General features: G+C 41.6%; 1 protein-coding gene across 1 annotated transcript; it reads left to right on the plus strand.

Moving 5' to 3' along the window:
* The first annotated feature begins 9,730 nt into the window (after positions 1-9,730).
* On the plus strand, positions 9,731-15,785 carry LOC114701464 (C-type lectin domain family 2 member E-like). The gene is made up of 5 exons (XM_028881573.2): positions 9,731-9,899; positions 11,458-11,583; positions 13,314-13,498; positions 14,052-14,158; positions 15,164-15,785. The coding sequence occupies exons 1-5, from the start codon at positions 9,812-9,814 to the stop codon at positions 15,303-15,305; spliced, it is 648 nt and encodes a 215-aa protein (XP_028737406.1). The 5' UTR covers positions 9,731-9,811; the 3' UTR covers positions 15,306-15,785.
* Positions 15,786-19,648: the final 3,863 nt, after the last annotated feature.

The raw sequence follows: 19,648 nt of genomic DNA on the forward strand, positions 1-19,648 counted from the left end.
GGCCTGAGTGCAGGTGTTTGAGATGGTCTGCACTTGGCTGTGCTGGGGGATGGTCTGTATGTCAAGTTGTTCTGATTGGTCAATAAATAAAACCTGATTGGCCGTGGCTAGGCAGGAAAGATAGGCAGGACTAACAGAGAGGAGAAATAAAAGGACAGAAAGGCAGAAGGAGACGCTGCAGCCGCCGCCATGACCAGCAGCATGTGAAGATGCCGGTATGCCACCAGCCACGTGGCAAGGTATAGATTTATGGAAATGGATTAATTTAAGCTATAAGCATAGTTAGCAAGAAGCCTGCCACGGCCATACAGTTTGTAAACTATATAAGTCTCTGTGTTTACTTGGTTGGGTCTGAGCGGCTGTGGGACTGGCGGGTGACAGAGATTTTTCCTGACTGTGGGCAAGGCAGAAAACTCAGGCTACAAGAGACACTTAATTCTAGAATATATTCAAATGCCCAAAGGAAAAGTAAAGACACTTACTTTGGGGAAGAGATTGGATGCTTACACACTGGGATCCCAAATGTCTTTACATGGACTCTTGATGTGTCCATTGTAGACTGCAGATGGGAACTGTGAACAGTGACAAGTTCTGTGAGACAAAATGAACAAAAGGAAATCTGCTGTGGACATTCTGCTGTCTGAGTGCCCCACACTTGTAGCTGAGGGTTTCTCCATAGTCAATGAACTTTGGTCCATTAAGCTTACACAATTTACACATTCTCAGCTTTCAAAGAGAAGATGTAACACGTGATCTACTCTGGATTTTTTGTTCTTCTTTATTTAATCATCTGAGTTACTCTCTCAGGACCAGGGTAAATAAAGCACTTAATCTTGAACTTAAAATTTGAAGGCTCATTCTCCCACCAAACTCACAGAAATTATTCTGTGCCACACATTGTGAAAATAAAAATTAATATGTGAAAGTCCAGGTTTCGATAAGATGTGAACTGAAGCTGTAAAATCCTCCTAAAACATACATGTTATAAAGGAAGCTGTGAAATGTGGAAATAAGGACAAGAATGTGGGGAAAAACATGACTGACACAATAGGAAAATCAGTGAGGAGGGAACCACACACACACACACCTCAGCTTTACCCTGAAGGTCCACATGAATATAACAACATCCACCAGAGTGAAAGGATTCCATCCTTTAGCTACAGAGGGTGGAGTGCTTAGGTCTGTGGGATGTGCTAACTACTCCAAGGATTTTCAGACATAGATCCTTAGGGCAAGAACTACAAATTCCAAGGTACAGATTCTCACATTACAAAGAAGTAGAAGAGGAAAAGCAAAGATTTTCTTGTAGTCACTTTCTGTGGTCAAAGTGGAAATGTACCAGGCTCTCACAACCACATGACAGTGGCAGCATTATATTGGTTATAATTTCCAGAAGACAGGAAGTGTGCACCTACAACATGGTGCTCAAAATCATCCCCCAAGACCATGATTATTGCAAAGTTAATGGAAGCCTATAGAAGGGTCTCACAGCACACTTAATACTCAGTGGAACCCCTCAGCTGTCACTGCTTGATGAAAGTCATTTCATTAATGCCAGTCCCCAGTTCTGCCTCATGCTTCGTCTAAACCTAAGTTTGCAAGATTTTTCAAGAGTTGTCTGTCTTAAGTTATTCTATACATTTCAAGAAAAATGATCAAATCTAGCAATATAGAAATTTCTGTGTATGTTTTATAGGAGTCTCGAGTTTTATTATATGTAAAAATCACCTGGAAATTTGTTAACAATACATATTCCTGCCTCATGAACTCCTTCCTTTGTCAAGATGGTACAGCCTTACATAGGGAAATGTGAGAATAAACATTCCAGGTATTAAGTTCATTTGTGGAGCGCACTTGAATAAACAATCCTGCAGCCAATGAAAGCTGTGGAGATGAATTAGAAATATCAGTAGAGTGAAGAGAAGTCTGATGCTCTAAGCAGAAGATTCAGATGATGCTATGAGGACACAACTTTAGCTGTAAGTTCTGAAGCCGTCTGTGGTTCCCAGGAATCCACCATAGCTCTGCTAAGAATGGCAGATTTGAGGTGAGATAGTTTGTGGTAAAGATGATTACAAATGCCTCTATGTGACAAATGGTGAATTCATTCAGGCCAGCAGTGTGGTTAGCATGGTGAAAGCCAGGAGAGCAGGTAGCACATATGCTCCTGGGGTCATGCCCAGAATCATGCAGCTAACTGTCCATAGGTCTTTGCCAAATGGGTCAGGGTCTTCAGGGCCTTGCCACAGGGAGAGCCGTTCATGCCATTCTCAGGCCTTGTTCCCCAAAGAAGTCACATGGCTCCTGCCGTGTTCCCTCCAGGCCAACGTGCTTACACACTTTGTCTCTATCTCATGGGGCTGTCTCGGGAGGTTTGGAACCTTTGGTAAGCAACTCCTAGGTAGAGAGAGCTGATTGCTGCAGGTGGGGGCTGAGGTTCATACTCCAGCATCGGGTCCAGCTCTCTGCATCCTGGTTGGGGTCAGGCAATAAGTCCTTGCTGGACAGTCCTGTCACCGCAGGCTGGTGCAGTGCTTCTGCTAAGGTCCCCATACCGTGATGGACTGTCTTCTTTGATCTGTGAGCCAGAATGAATCCTCCCAAATGTTCCTTCTGTCAGTTATGTGGTCTCAGGGAGAAGAAAATTAACCCAAACAGTGTCTTACTCTACCATGTCACTGACACTGAATCCCTCTTTTAATTTTTTTGGTTAACACTCAAATACTTTTTATTTCCTTAATATTACTGGATTTAATACATGACATCATATTTACTAATGGTTTCATTTCAGTCCATAGAGTCATTTAGTCATTTTCTGTGTCAAGTAAAAGCCATGTGTGCTATTGAATGGACTAGTCCAGTCCAGGCTGGGGAAAGAGCCAACAGGGCTTGGGTCTACACTGTTGTGCTTGTTTTCTATGGATTTAAGGCCAAGCTTTCCCAATTACTTATTCTGGGAACTTGGATGAAAATTTTAAAATACTTTTAATGTGTTTATTAATTGGTCCTAGATGGAGGTAACAGTGATCTGTGGAGAGTGTAGTGGTATTTGCAATAAGATGAGCAGGCTTGTATGCCAGGGCAGGCCAGTCTCTGGCAAGCTCAATTTTATGTTATACTGTCTACTTTAGGTAGTCAGAGCAAAATACAAATTGGACTATGCACACAAAATGTATGTGGCATACTTCAGTCATTCTAAACCTGTTATTTCCTTCAAGTAATTTATGAGGTGATTATAAAATCAGGATTCTATCAGTCGATTTCATTTTCTAACCTGGAATGGGCTCTTACTTCGAGTTTTACACAGGAAGCACTTGTGTCAGGGAATAAAGCCTGCTCTGACCATCAGTGACATGATTATTGATGGTATGATATGGATTCAGGTGGTTACACACACACAGCCCCGGCCACAGAAACCCTGAAGCTCACCTGTAAGGGGCTCCCTGGAAATCTAATCTACCCAGCTCCAGTCCACAAGCCCCTTATTAATTAATTTTGGTTTTCTGAGATAGATCAAACTCCATATCCCAAACTGACTTCAAATTCACAGCAATCCTCCTGCTTCAGTCTCCCAAGGGCTATAATTATGGGTGTGAACCATCATGTCCAGCTCTACTTATTTAATTAACCTTATGTTTACTATTTTTATTAATTAAATTTATTCATTTATTTTACATCCTGATAATACTTCTCTCCCCTCCTCTCCTCCTATTCCCTCCTACCTCCCCCCAGTTCACACCTTCTCTGTTTCTGTTCAGAAAGGGGCAATCATGCCATGGGTATCAAAAAAGTTTTGCATATCAAGTTGTAGTAGAACTAACCTCCTCCCCTTGTATTAAGGCTGGACAAGGCAACCCAGTATGAGGAATAGGTTCCCCAAAACCCAGCCAAAGCATTAGGGACAATCCCTATGTTTCCACTGCTAGGAATCCCACAAGTACACCAAGCCATACAATTGTCACACATATGTAGAGGGACTAAGTTGGTCCCATGCAGATCCCTTGGCTGTCATTCAAGACTCTGTGAGGTCCTATGGGCCCAGGTTAGTTGTTTCTGTGGGTTTCCTTGCGATGTGCTTGACACCTCTGGCTTGTACAATCCTTCTTCTGTCTCTTCAGCAGGATTCCCTGAGCTGTACCCAATGCTTACATGTGGGTCTCTGCACATGTTTATATCACTTACTGGATGTAGGCTCTCTAATGACAATTGGAGTAGTCACCAATCTATGTGTACAGCAGAATATCATCAGCCATCATTACATTGATATTTTTTTCCTCCAATCATGTTTGGTTCTATCCTAGGTCTCTGGGTCATTCAGCTTCTGGATACTGGAATTCCAGGCAATGTCAGGGGTCAGTTCACTCTCATGGTATTGGGCCTGAGGCTGACCAATCAATGGATGGCCACTCCCACAATCTCCAAGCCACCCTTAACTCCTCCCCACACAGCACATTCCATAGGCAGGACAGACTGTAGGTCAAAGGTTGTATGACTGGGCAGCATCCCAATCCCTCCAATGGAAGTTCCATCTGGTCACAGGAAATGGCCAGTTCAGGCTATGCACCCACCATTGCTAGTAGTCTTAGGTGGAGTCATCCTTGTAGATTCCTGAGAGATTCCCTTGTGCCAGGTTTGTACCTGATCCCAAAATGCACTTCCCACCACATTTCAGTAATCTTTTTTAGTACTCTCCCCCCCAATCCACCCTGCAAACCCATCCCTCATGTTCTCATCTTCACCCTCCCACAGTTCACCCACCAGATCTCTTCTGTTTGTTTTTCCCTGGGAGATCCAATTGTCCCAACTTAGACCCTCCTTATTACCCAGCCTCTCTGGATCTGTGAATTATACTCTGGTTATCCTTTGCTTTATAGCTAATATTCACTTATAACTGAGTACATACTGTGTTTGTTTTTCTGGTTCTGTATTACCTCACTCAGGATGGTTTTTTCCAGTTCCATTTATTTGCCTGAAAATTTCATGATGTCCTTGTTTTTAACAGTTGAGTAATACTCCAGTGTGTAAATATACCACATTGCCTTTATCCATTCTTTGGTTTAGGGGCATCTAGGTTGTTTCCAGATTCTGTCCATTAAAAATAACACTGCTATGAACATAGTTGAGCAAGTGTCCTTGTGATATGACTGAACACCTTTTGGGTATATGCCCAATAGTGGTATGGCTGGGTCTTGAGGTAGATCAATTTCCAGTTTTCTGTAAAACCACCATTTTGATTTCCAAAGTGGCTATACAAGTTTGTACTCCTACCAGCAGTGGAGGAGTGTTCCCCTTACTCCACATCCTCTCCAGAATAAGCTGTCATTTGTAGTTTTGATCTTAGCCATTCTGACAGGTGTAAGGTAGACTCACAGTCATTTTGATTTGCATTTCTTCAATGGCTAAAAATGTTGAACATTTCTTAAAATGTATCTCAGCCATTTGAGATTTTCCTATTGAGAATTCTCTGTTTAGATCTATACCCAATTTTTAAATTGGATTATTTGGTATTTTATGTCCAATTCCTTGAGTGTTTATATATTTTACAGATCTGCCCTCTGTCAGATGTGAGGCTGTTGAAAATATTGTTCCATTTTGTAGACTGCTGTTTTATCCTATTGATGGTGTCCTTTATCTTACAGAACTTGTTAGTTTCATGAGGTCCCATTTATTAATTGCCAATCTTAGTGTCAGTGCTACTGGTGTTCTGTCCAGGAACAATGCAATCTCATCAAAATTCCAACACAATTCTATACAGATCTTGAAAGAACAATACTCAACTTCATTTGGAAAAACAAAAAACCCAGAGTAGCTAAAACAATCCTGTACAATAATGTAGAAGTATTACTCTCCCTGATTTCAAGCTCTATTATTGAGCTATAGTAATAAAAGAAGCATAGTACTGACATAAGAACAGACAGGTGAATCAATGGAATCAAATCTAAGACCCAGATGTAAATGCACACATGTATGGACACCTGATTTTTTACAGAAGCCAAAATTATACAATGGAAAAAAGAGAGCATCTTCAACAAATGGTGCTGACATAACTGGATGTTGGCATGTAGAAATGCAAATAGATAGAAATCTATCACCCTACACAAAACTCAAGTCCAAGTGCATCAAAGACCTCAATATAAATTCAATTAATATGAACCTGATAGAAGAGAAAGTGGGAAATAGCACTGTAGTCCAAACTGAGTTCATTCTAGCTGTCTTCCTGTTTTGACCTCTTAACTGCTAAGATTCTTACTTTATTTTATTTTTTGCAAAATGTATATTATTATCTCTAAGAAGTAAGAATGGGAATCCTTTCTTCAAACCTTCTTTCTTTTATACATCTGAAGTTATATTGATTTTTTTCTTGTTTTTACATCCTAACCAAAGCTTTTCCCCCTCCCTTCTTCCCAGCCATGTTCCCAACCTCCTGCCCCATCTACTCCTCCTCCACTGTTTTTCTTCAGACACAGGTGGTCATTCCATGGATATCAGCTAGGGAGGTTAACAAGGAGGATTCAAGATATGGATGCATGAAGCTCACCATGAAGGGGAAATAGAATAGACATTGTCAGTGGATGGGGGCGTGTTCTAGAAGGAGGAATGGGGATAGGAACAGGAGGGATCTGGTGGGGGAAGGATGGAAGGAATGAGTACCAGGAGGGACAACAATCAGGGGGCATCTGTGGGATGAGCCAGGAGCCTATGCAAAAAATGTCACATGTTCCTGGGGAAGCTTTTAGCTAACTTCAGGAGGATCAGTCTTTACTATGAAGAACCAACATTCCTTGCACTTGGAACCCATCTTATAGTAAAGACAAACTAGGTTCGTTTCTGTTTATGATTAAACCTCTGTTTTTCAATGTGCCCCACCTATAACTGTAACTATAAATAGTTCTGTACTGTCTGGTCCAGGTATGGCAACCATGTCTTTGTTTCAATAAGTTGTTTATAACCATCTTGCAGCCCTACTTTTGTTTCAAAAGGTTATATGACCACCTATTGTTATAACAGCCTCTTGTTATGATTACCTTGTTATGCCCACCTGCAACAATGCCTTGGTATCAAGAGGTCATTAGGACTAACTTATTAGTTCTGCTCCTGTAACCCCATTTGTTTTGCCTACCACATCCCTTCTGGTAGGAAGCCCCTACCCCTGAGCTATAAAAGCCTTTTCTTTCTCACATCCGTGACTGACCTCCTCAAACCCTGCCTTAGGTTGAGGCAGCCCATGTACACAAATTCAAAACCTTGCTTTATTTAATTGCTTGCTTTAGTGAATTTGGCCATGATAAGTTGGGTCAGTGGTCTTTCTCTCCCATCTTTGGGATTAACAATTACTCTCCCTTACAAAGAGATTTTAAATATTTAGTGTCATCAGGAGCAAAAACATCTGACTCTAGAAGTTTATCATCTTGCCCTTTAATCTATGACCTGTTGAATCTATGAAAAGATAGTCTGGGTCACAGTCCCAGAAAAAAAAAAACACATTAAAAATGATGACAGTGACTATGTACTGATCTGGGTTCTTACATACGTTACTAACCCAAGATTTTCAGAGGAGGCAGATGCCACAGAAGCTGTGTGAAAAATTAGTAATTTTGAAGTCAACTGAGAGTCAGAGGAGGTGTGTAGCAAGAATCTTAAAAGTTCTTATTAATAAAAACAAACTGGAGCCAGATATTGGGGTGAACACTGAAAGATCAGAGAGACAGAACAAGCCATAGCTAACCTCAACTCTGCCAACTTCTCAGCCAATCCTGTTTTCATGAATCTTCAGACTGAAAGCTTCTGAGTCCTCACCTGAATTGATCTCAGCTGAACTGCTGCTAAAAGCCTAAAAGCTTAATAGCTCTAGTTCCTGGTTTTCATACCTTATATACCTTTCTGCTTCCTGCCATCACTTCCTGGGATTAAAGGCATGTATCACCATGCCTGGCTGTTTCCAGTGTGACTTTGAACTCACTGGAATCTCTGCTATTTGGATCTCTGCCTCTGGAATGCTAGGATTAAAGGTATGTGTGCCACCATTTTCTGGCCTCTATGTCTGTCTAGTGACTGTTCTGTTCTCTGACCTCCAGATAATTTATTAGGGTGCACAATATATTGGGGAACACAATATCACCATAGAGGTGAAATTGGTGCAGGTTTTGGCTTTGCCATATCGGGTAAGCTTGGTAAAGCTGCACCCTCAAGAAACACTGGTACTTTGGGTTGGAAGAACAGAGTACATTTCAAGCTCTCTTGAGTATCATTTATCCTAAACAAGTGCTCCAGTGTTCTTGGGATGACATACTTAACTAAGCCACCCACTGTTTTCAGAACATCTATTCTCTTTGCTCCTCCTTTTCCTACACTGTATTCTAATGCTGTGCTTAAATGCATGGTTTCGAAATTGATAAAAATGAAACTGTTTCCCATGTAGTCCATGACATCTCACTTATTAGGATTTGAGGATATTCATGTTGTTGCCTTGCATGAATGGGTTCTTCTTGAGTGATGCCTGGTATGCACACCACATAAATACAGCACAGTGTGTTTCTATGTTCTATTGATATTAATGAACATCTAAGTTTCTGTTTTGGCTGTTAGAAATAATACTAGTATGTCTATTTTGTACATGCCCTTTGTGCACATGTAATCAAATAAAATTGCTATAGCATGGTTTGATTATGCTTAACATTAATAACTATTGCAAAGTTTTACTTACAATATAGTTACAAGTATTTATTCTTCCATTAGCTGTAATACATCACTCCTAAAAATTTATATACCACTCATTTTTTTAGCAAGAATAATATGTTTACTGATCTTTAGAGATTTTTTTCTTGCTCTCTATTTAAAAAAAAGAAGAAAACAAGGCAAAGTACACATGCAATGTTCTTATATTACTGGGTGTAGCAGGACATTGCCCTCTGTTATCACTGCCCATCCCATTAGGAGAATATAGCACAATACTCTTCTCTAGTACACTGCCTGTATTACACTTTCCAACATGCACTGCCTGTTCATTCCTCTCTTATCGGTTGTACTTAGTTCTTTCTTGCACTCTATCACACTGATGACATGTATCCTTTCACTTTACTTATCATAATAATGCCATGAGACCTCTCATTCAGATCTGTTCCTGTTCTCTTGGTGGCGAACCCACTGAGAAATGAAGCTGCTGATTCCAGGATAGGTCATGGCTGTCCAGCTCTGTGTTCCCTTTACCACCCTTTCAGCAGCATCTTCATCCTTCTAACAAATGTCACAATTACTGAATATTATCAGAATAGCCAAATCTCAAGATTCTATAAGTAAACATGTTCTAAAATTAAAATATTTAGCCTGAGTGTGGTGGCTTACATCTTTACTGATATCACTTAGAAGGCAGAGGCAAGCTGATATCTATGAGTTTGAAGCAAACTTGGTCTATATAGTGAGTTTGAGGCTAGCCAGAGCTACACAGATAGACTCTTTTTGAAAGAGTGAATAAATAAATAAATAAATAAATACTCTCTAAAATTAATAATAACAATTTTAATCAAAGCACTATTTTTCTTAAAGAATCAGTGATAAGGATATTTTCAAATTCTAAAGTATTATTAGTTTCACTTACCCTGTTTAAAGTATACTTAATATCATTTCAAAAAAGAAACAGAAAACTATATGCTAAGAGGTGGCATGTTCAGGACTGATAAGGAGTAGCTGATAAATCACCCAAACAGGCGGGGCTTTATTAGGAGCAATGACATACAGAACACAGGCTCTGTCTCCTCTACAGTTTCAAGTTCCAAACCTGAATTCAGTTGAGTCTTTTCCTCTTGGCTCACAGATGAAGGCTGCAAAGGATGAGGAGGCTTCCATGGGCATGCTAGAGACAGACTTCACTACACCAGACTGCCTGCAAGAGGTAGAAATAGGTATGTATTTTAATGCCATTTGATTCAAACTAAAAGACAGAGGAGATAAACCAGGGACCATCAGAGGAGCTGAACCCCCTGCCTGTTATCCTGTCACAGTGGGTCTCAGATGCATGGAGGCCTCTGTTACATTAGTTACTCTAGCAGAGTATGTAACAGTCAAATATTTCTGGGCAAGAGAAATGAACAATAAATTAATTACAAAATACTAAGACGTGGGTTTTTGCTCACTTGATTGCTTGCTTGGTTGGTTGAATTGCATTTGTTTGTTTAATTTGTTTTTGGTGTATGTGGCCTATCTTAGGGACCTCTGGAGACAGCTGGCTGGGGATCATTTAATCAACATAAGATATGGATAGTTGTAAGCATGAGCTCCAGTTTTCCTTTTTCCATCATTTTCCCTGGTGTTGAGTAATGTTGGTTTACTTTGTCACAAGCTCAAGAATATTTGAACTGTTGCAAAATACACGGTTAACTCACAAAGTTGCTGTAAATACAGACAGGCTTGTATGTAAAGAGGAATTTCCCTAGATCCAGGCCATGAGGTAAAGGTAGTCTCATTGTAACAAAATGTTAAACTGTTTTTAACTATTTTTCCCATAATTTTCACAATATTAAGCATACTTAATGCATGTATTTACTACATAAATATCATTTTATTCCATATTTTGGCTCATTTTTCTTTTTAAAAACCAATGTATTTTTATAGTGTGTGTGCACAGTATTGTAGACTGGGGAAGGTGGACAATTCTTAAATAGAGAAAGGATAACAATTCGTGCATATGATGCCTAGACAGTGGGTTTTCATAAGACTCACACCTCATCCTGTGCACCATAACAGACTCAGAATGGATCACAGACCCAAACACGAAGCCTAGAACTTGAATCTATTTGAAAAAAATATGAAAAACATCTTTATGAATGAGAGCAAAGATTTCTTGGTTATAATACCAAAAGCTTTATCTATGTACCAGAAAAACAAATTGGATTTATTGCAATGAACACTCTGCTCTGATTATTAAAAAGGAAAAAAAAAGTTAAACAGTGGACTGGTAGTGTTTCCCTTCCCCCTCCCCACATCTGTCTGTCTGTCTGTCTGTCTGTCTCTGTCTCTCTCTAACAAGAAATTGTACCTACATTGTACTGAGAGTTTTAAAAACCCAGTGTTTCATTAGATGTATAATTGTGTGTTTGGCAATGCTGTGAACTTCTGTTCTCATACAATTTGTTTTCATTTGATAATTGCTGGTGTATGAAAATGAAAATTATTTTCTGCATTGACATATTTTCCTGTAACATTGTAAACTTGTTCATTACTTTAGAGCCCTTTCAATAGACTTCTTAGAAATTTATATGTATATATATCCATGTCGTCTGAATACCAACACTTTTATCTCTATGAGACTTGACTGTTATTTCTTATTTCCTGCCCTGTTGTCCTAACTAGGACCCCAGAGTCACACTAGAATGATCAACAGACACCATTACTTTTTGCCCGGTCACCTTTACCTGCCCTTGCAGGTTCTTGAGATTGATGTTACGATATTTATATTTTCAGATAAAAAACTCCAAGAAATATGTCTCAGGATCGTCTACCCTGAGTCTCCTGCTAAGCTTTACTGCAGCTATGCGTTGAACATCATCCTCACTGCAGCTGTAATTGCACTATCTGTTGCTTTGTCCGGTGAGTGACTCATCTCCAGGTTCTGCAGCGTTCTGTCCACATCCACGTTGTCACTTAGACTTACTGACCACTGTGAGCCAGGCACTGTGGGAAGGGCTGGGGAGAAAACACACTGGAAATTCCTGTTCTCTGGGAACTTGGGGTCTAGCAGGAAGATGCAGTGAAGGAACAGCACAGGCTGTGGTGTGCACAGGAGGCCAGGCTCAGCATCCCTGGGAAGATGGCATTCAGCAACCTCTAGAGAGATACAGGAGACATATGTCCACGTGGGAGACCAACGGCAAGCAAAGAACAAAGACAAGAAAGTAAAGGAGAAACCTCATGGAGGCTGCTGCACCTAAGAAAAGTGAGGGGAGTGGAGAGTAACACGGTTGGGGAAGGTACAGAACCCCCTGTAACTCTTGGTTTCAGTAAATTTCCTCAACCACTGTCTGAAAATACTAAATAGAAAGTGTTAGAAGTATGTCATTCCTAAGCTTTTAGTTGTGGACTGTTCAGAATTACTCACAGCTTTTTGTCATAGCTCGAGTATATGTTTTATAATATTGTTTTATAAAATCAACCATGTCAGAAAATAATACACCGGCCTCAACATGGACAAACATTTGCCAAATGTCTTAGTCAGCGTAACCTGAAAAGAGTCAGATACAAAGAATTACAGTCACCCTCACTGCCCATTTCATTTGTCCCTTTCACTGGAGTCTGGTGGTACTGGGTATAAGAACTGGGAACAGCTACAACAAATTCTGTACAACTAAAAATTAGTGTGGGAGCCATTTCTGGTATTTAATCTCTCTTACAAAATCAGTTGTTTTTAGGATTTAGAGACTTGTTGAAATAATAGTGCAAACCTTCTTTTTTTTTTTTTGATTTTCAAGACAGGGTTTCTCTGTGTAGCTTTGCTCCTTTTCTTGGAACTCACTTGGTAGCCCAGGCTGACCTCAAACTCACGGAGATCCGCCTGTCTCTGCCTCCCGAGTGTTGGGATTAAAGGTGTGAGCCACCACTGCCCGGTTTTAGTGCAAACCTTCTAATCTGTCAAAGGAAGAAAAAGCTGAAGGTATGACAGAAAAGTGTCTGCTATTCTTCTAAGCTGTCCTCTGAAATTCAGAGCTTCTTACACACCATTCTGAGTGGCTCTAAGAAAAGCCAGCATGTGTATGTACATGATGTATATGTATATGTGTATGTGTATGTGTATGTGTATGTCATTGCTTTGAGATACTGTGAAGATGACTCAGGCCTTGTATCTGCTCTGTGCTCTCTCCTTAATCCTTGTTGTCAGAGGTGTTGTTTGTTTAGGAAACTGGAACTTAGACCCAGCTTGAAAAATGGAGGAAATTTAGACCTCTCAGTCCTAAGGCACTCATAGCCTAGAAATGATTTCCTCAAAGGGTATGGTGTCTTTAGTCCCACCACTCAGGAGACACAGCCAGGAGGATTACTACAAGCTCCAGACAAGCGTAGTCTATACAGTGAGATCCAGGTCAGGCATAGGGAGATGCTATCTCAGAACACAAAATACAAAGAAGAAAAATAAAGCATTTCCTCAGAGCTCACTGGAAGGCCCTGGATTGGGCACCATCATGCTAGGATGGGTCTCCTAGTGATAAATTAGTAGAGCTACAATACAAGCACACACCTCGTAACTGAGACTTGCATGGCTAGCCAAGGAGACGAGACATGGAAATGTTTCTTTATCATATTTCATTGCACTGTCTGCTTTTTAGTGAGAACAGAAAAACCAGTCATTTCAACTCTTGGACCTTGCTATCCCACCTGTCCAAGTGGCTGGATTGGACTTGGAAACAAATGTTTTCATTTTTCTGAAGACATGAGAAACTGGACATTCAGCCAGACCTCCTGCATGGCACTAGGGGCCCAACTAGCTCAATTTGACAGCCTGGAAGAGCTGGTAAGAAAGGCTCAGGAATTAGTTTGTTGTTTTTCTGTTGAATGTGTATTGCCTTGTGACAGGGATCGTAAAGCTGAAGCATGAGGAAGGATTCCACCCTTCCTATATGGGGGACGTGGAGAACATGTGAGTGTATGCAGTTGCTGATGTTGTTGCATCTGACTGGAGCCCCGAGACTTTCCACAGAGAAGCTCTCATGTAGTACTCGTAGTCAACCTGCATGGCCAGACAATCCGCTGAGATGCATGCTAATCATGGAAGTCTTTATCCAAGCTGGCAGGTATTGCAAACTGAATGTGGCAACTGTTAATGACTGGAAGGCCAGGCTTAATAAGGGATGATTCTAGCCATAGAGGAATGAGTGGTCATCAGTATACTTCAGCTTATAGATCTAAAATGCATCCACTGGGAACTGAAGGTTATGATGGCTCCAAAGTCGATGGTCCTCAGTTACAACCTGCTGCTTTCCAGAAAGGAGGCTGTAGGGCAGAGAGACTCAAGGGTCATTTTAAACAGAGAGACACATGCACTTGCTTTTCATGTTTTATGACAGAATTTCCTGAAGAGATATGTGGGTAATTCTTTCTCCTGGATCGACCTCCAGAGAGAGTCAACACAACACCCTTGGAAGTGGACAGACAACACTGAATACAATAACTTGTACGTCTTCAGACCACTTTTCTTTCTACTATGTTCATGTGTTGTGATGTGTGAATTGTGACTATGAGAGATAAAAGTCAGTGTCATGTGAAGCCAATTGTTCTGGAAAGCAAGAAACATAAACCCTTGGTCTTGAAGTTGGCTCTGAGGCAGGGTGTGTGCTTATGTGCAAGAGTCAATCCCCAGCAAGCTCCACATCCCAACAAATTTAAATCTGTTGGGTGCTCTCCTATTTATTTACTGTCATCATCAGAGCATTTACCTTGTACAATTTGACATCTTTAACATGATGATGGTATCAGGGGTAATCTTTTCAGCTCCATCACCAATATAAAACATTTCCTACTGAGAAATGCCCTTGTTGGCTGTCTACAGAGCTGCAGATGGGCAGTGAGGCCTCTGAAATCCCAGGAAGCCACGGCAGAACTGCTGGGGTAGGACTTGTCAGTCCACTGTTTGCACAGCTGCATCTGTCCCAGAAGCAGAGACTCCAGGGACATTGGGAACTCCCTCTAAAGTCTTATCATCAAAGAGGACCCCAGGCATCTCTTGGATATGAATATAGCTAGCCAATTTGAATGGAGCCATTCACTGAAATGATAAAACACAGACCCACTCATTTCCATCATTAAAGCCTTTTCAGCAATTTACTGAGAAGTGGGTTTTCCCTACTTGAATACACATGTAAAATACATGTAAGAAATAATTTAGTATCACCCTCAGTGGGGCAAACCCCAATAGCAGATCTTTTGAACATGGTAGCAAACATCTGTTAAATACCCTATATACACATTACAGGTCAATATGAATCAATGACAACAGGGTAATGTTCAAGTTGAACCCTAAGATGGAAAAGACATTAGGTGAAAAAACAGTGTTGGTGATTCCTCACAGAGTCTGCCTTTCTTTGATTCATACAACAAATAAGCATTAGAGGTGGGTAAGATTTCATTGCAGGAGTGAAGGCAGTGCTAGCCTCTGTAGAAATTTTATTTTTTGTTTTAGGGTTCCTGTCGAAGGAGAAGAAAAACATGCCTACCTGACTGGTAGTGGGATCAGCAGTAGTAGGGACTACCTAAAGAGACATTGGGTTTGTAGCAAGTCCAACAGCTCTACTTCACAGTATTCAGGGCCCAGTAGTTTTTAATCTAAGGTAGGGAAAGTGTCAAAGCATTTGTGAGAAATCTGTTAGATGTTGCTTATGTTTGATGCTCCATTCGTGATCTGCTAATACCATTATCAAAATCAATTCATAATGTGTGGTGATGCCAAGAATGAAAACTATCTTAGACGACTATACTTACAGGTGCTTGGGAGACCATAAATGATTCTAAATTAAATAAGTATTCATGTGTGAGTTGGTATTCATATCTTAAACCTAAAGTACAAGTACAACCTAACAGTATTAGTGACCCCTGCTTTTATGACCACATGTGAACTTTTTTTTCATTACTTCCTCTTTTGAATGCCTGGAATCTTAAAAAGTGAAGGACAAGTGAAAACATGGAAATAATTCAGTAATCACAGGAAAGATGATAATTGGTCTGTGGCCTCCAAATATTTTTAGAGACAGTCAACATTTTTTTTTTTTACAAAATTCAATGACAAACATGAAGGGAGATCTAGACAAGATTAAAACCAATGCCATACATTCTTGAATTTAATTCATTAGGAGCATTGTCAAAATATTTTTAGACTTTACTTCTCAGGGCTTTAATAAACTTTAAGTTCATGGAGGAAGAGAAGAAAGATTGCAAAATGAACTCCACCAGAAGGAGTTTCTATAAGCTCTAAGTGGGAGCTGAGAGGCAAGAGAGAAGGCCAGGAGGGCATAGAGGAGCTGTGAGACTTTCAGATAGAGATGGGAGACAGGAGGAACAAGGTTTCAAAGACCCAGAAGTGCTTAAGGATGCTACAGGATTTAGCAGGCAGCTACTAAGACGAAGAGGCAAGGAAACAGGAAGTGTTCCAATGGAGGGAGAGGAGCAAGTGTCTTAATAACTAGAGTGTAGCCATTGTGGTGGGGCACTGGAGGGCATAGCAGGCAGGAGGAGACAGAGAGGACACTTACTAAGTAGGTGAAGAGAGGTGGATGGTTAAACCAGATAGAGAGAAGAAACAGCTGGAGGCAGACACTAGAATTTGGAACCAAATATGATGGGCAGAAGAAGCTGGCAGAAACAAATGATCCCTATGCACCTTAAGAGAGTCAAATCAGCAACTTGAACCAAATCAGAATCTTGGTTAAGAGTGGCCTAGTCTCCATGGTAGTTGAAAGGCATGGGTGAGAGCTGTTCAGCCTGTTGATTAGTGGTTCAGGCTGGGAGGGCCCATTGAAGCTTATAGAGGTTGATTACCACAGGTTGAAGGGGAACCACTGCTGAGCTGATTAAATTGGAGATCCTGAGTCAAGTAGTAGGTTCCATTGGGGTTTTTAACCACAAGTATGGGCGAAGAAGTGAGGGGCACAGAAGAGTCTTTTAAGAGGTCAGAGATAAGAGACTTAAGTCCCCTAAGACTTTGGAGAGAGAGTGGATATTGAGCCTAGGTGATATAATTAGTAGGGTTTTGCAGTTGGGTAACAAGAGGGGAATGATGTTTGGCCATAGAAGGATTTGGGGTGTCCCATTCTCAGGGATCCACCTGGGAGGCCAGGAAAGGGAAAAGTGTGTCAGATTGTGTGGTTTTGAGAAGGAAATGGGAATGGTGGGGATCCTGGGGTCAAGCTGATGGGGAGCAAAAGAAATAGAAGCTCCCACTCTGGCTAATAAGTACCTTCCCAGCAAAGGGACAGGAGAGGTTAGTATTGCTAGGAAGGAGTGAGAAAAGGGGATACCCCTAAAAATACAACTAAATGGTGGGGTTTGGTAAAGTTGGTAAGACATCTCCCTACCCTGACAATAGGGAAACAAGGAGAGGTGGGCAACCAAGACTCCATTGGGACTAATTAGGAAGCCCAGGTATCCAGAAGAAAGGAGATGGATCACTCTGATATTGTGATGACTACCTGAGGCTCCCTGTTGGAAGTGGTGGTTGTCAGGCCAAGAGAGCCTGGGGCCCTCAGTCATCCATGGCCAGACCTAGCAGGTGGGCTGGAGGGTGATCTGGGCCTGATATACCCATACCACAAATTACATGAGCCTAATGTCCCTCTTGATGGCACTGTGGGATGGTCTGAACTTTTTATGAGGGTTTTGGGAGACCCAGGCCCAATGACCCTCCTGACTGCATTTGAATCAGGGACCCAGAGGTTCTTAGGGCTTTTGGAAGCAAGAGGGGAGCTGCTATGCCTGGATGAGAGGCCTTACATAGTATCAGATATTTTTGTTTGGGGGCCTTCTTCATCTCTCCCATGGTACACCTTGAAGGCCAACACTAAGACTTCTGCCTGCGGAGTTAGGGGCCCCCTTTCAGGATGCTTAAGTTTGTCCTAATGTCGGGGGAACTCTGGAAGAAGTGGTGGCACTTTCAGAGCAGGCTTACAGAGATAGGCCAGGTAGCAAGTTGTCTGGACTTTGTCTGCATGTGCTCTGGCTTGTTCCCACATTCTCCTGCATTCAGGGAGAAAGTTGTTGGTGAAAATTATACAATGGAATTCTTCAATAAAGGTGGAAGAATTGGCAGTATAGAACTACAATCCTTTTTTATTTGAAAGTGTACACTTAATAAATAGGGGATATGTGGCTTGAACAAGCTGTTCACCTGGACATCCTCCCATAATGCAAGAACCCATGGCTGGATTAGGCCAGATAGGAGAAGACTCATTAGTATGATCATAATTTGTGAAGGAATCATCTGGTTTGGACTTTATAGCTAGGAGGATTTGCTTTTCTTCAGTTGACTTACACCATGTGGTCAATTTTAATCAAGATGGGAGTAAAGTCACATGGCAAAATCCATCCTTTCCAAACCAAGCAATGATGGCTGTCAGCCATGTGGCTACCTCTATCCCAATGAAGGGACAGCAGCTAAGATGGCGGAAAGCCACGTTTCCTTTAAGATTACCTACATATAGATTTTTAACTGTCAATCTTGGTGTACTAGTTTTAAATTAACCCATTTCTTACAGATTTTTAATCATACTTATATGCTTATAAATTTTGAAGTGCAGAAAGTTTACACAATAATCTTACAAATCTTTTTTTTTTCGAGCCTGTAACAGTATATATTCATCTTACATGAGTTTTGAAAGAATACAATTACATTTATATGTAAGGAAAATCACAAGTAGAAATGAAAATTATTTCCAAGCTTGAGTAGGCAGAATACTTCTATATTATCAAGCACTAATTGTCCTGTATGATTTACAATTTCTTTTCATTTTTTTATTAAGAAATTTTCTACTCCACATACCACCCACAGATTCCCCCCTCCTCCCTCCTCCCTCCTTCCACCTCCGAACCCTGTCTCCCAAGCCATCCCACATCCCCATATCCCCCAAATCAAGGTCTCCCATGGGCAGTCAGCAGAGCCTGGCACACTGAGCCTAGGCAGGTCCAAGCCCCTTCCCACTGCACCAAGGCTGTGCAAGACATCATACCATAGCCACTGGATTCCCAGAAGCTTGCCCATGCACCAGGGACAACTGACCCCCCTGCCTGGGTGCCCCTGTAGTGGGTAGCCATTCTAGCTTTGACCTGGAAGTTCTAACCCCCATTGAGGCTTTGGTAATGGTCACGCCTACAAGGTGGGGCTGAGAGAGGACACTGAAGACCTGAGATCCGGATGCAGGGGCTCTCTTGGTTCCTGGACCCTGGAAGCTGGAGGCAGACAGAGCAGAGTTCTCCAGAGAACACCGCCGGACTGTGCTACACCTTTCCCAGACCATGTAAACTATCCCTTCACTTGTAAGTTACCCCACAAAATAAACTTCCCTTTTAACTACATGGAGTAGCCTTAATAATTTCACCAATATGCCCCTCAAACAGTTTGAGCCAAACAACCATCTTCCATATCCAGAGGGCCTAGTCCAGTCCCATGGGGGCTCCACAACCACCAGTCCACAGTTCATGGGCTTCAACCAGTTTGGCCAGTCATCTCTGCACGTCTTCTCATCATGATCTCGATGTTGCCCTCCTGTAGAATCCCTCCTCTCTCTCATCAATTGGATTCCCAGAGCTCAGCCTGGTGCCTGAGTCACTGGACAAAGGCTCTATGATGACAGCTAGGTTATTCTCTAGACCAGTCACCAGAGTAGACACGTCCAGGCACCCTCTGTACCATTGCCAGCAGACCAAAGTAGGGTCATCCTCGTGGATTCCTGAGAGCCTCTCCAGCACCCTGCCTCTTCCTATTCCCACGATGTCCTCATCCATCATGGTATCTCCCTCCCTGCCTTACCACTCTGTCCCTGTTCCAGCTTGACCCTCCCATTTCCCTATTTTCTCATTCCCCACTCCTCGCCCTCTGCCACCCACCCACACCCAGTCTGCTCAAGTAGATCTCATCCACTTCTCCTTTGCAGGGTCATCCATGTGTCCCTCCTAGGGT

This window comes from Peromyscus leucopus, chromosome 3 (genome assembly GCF_004664715.2).
Source record: "Peromyscus leucopus breed LL Stock chromosome 3, UCI_PerLeu_2.1, whole genome shotgun sequence".
Lineage (NCBI taxonomy): Eukaryota > Metazoa > Chordata > Mammalia > Rodentia > Cricetidae > Peromyscus > Peromyscus leucopus.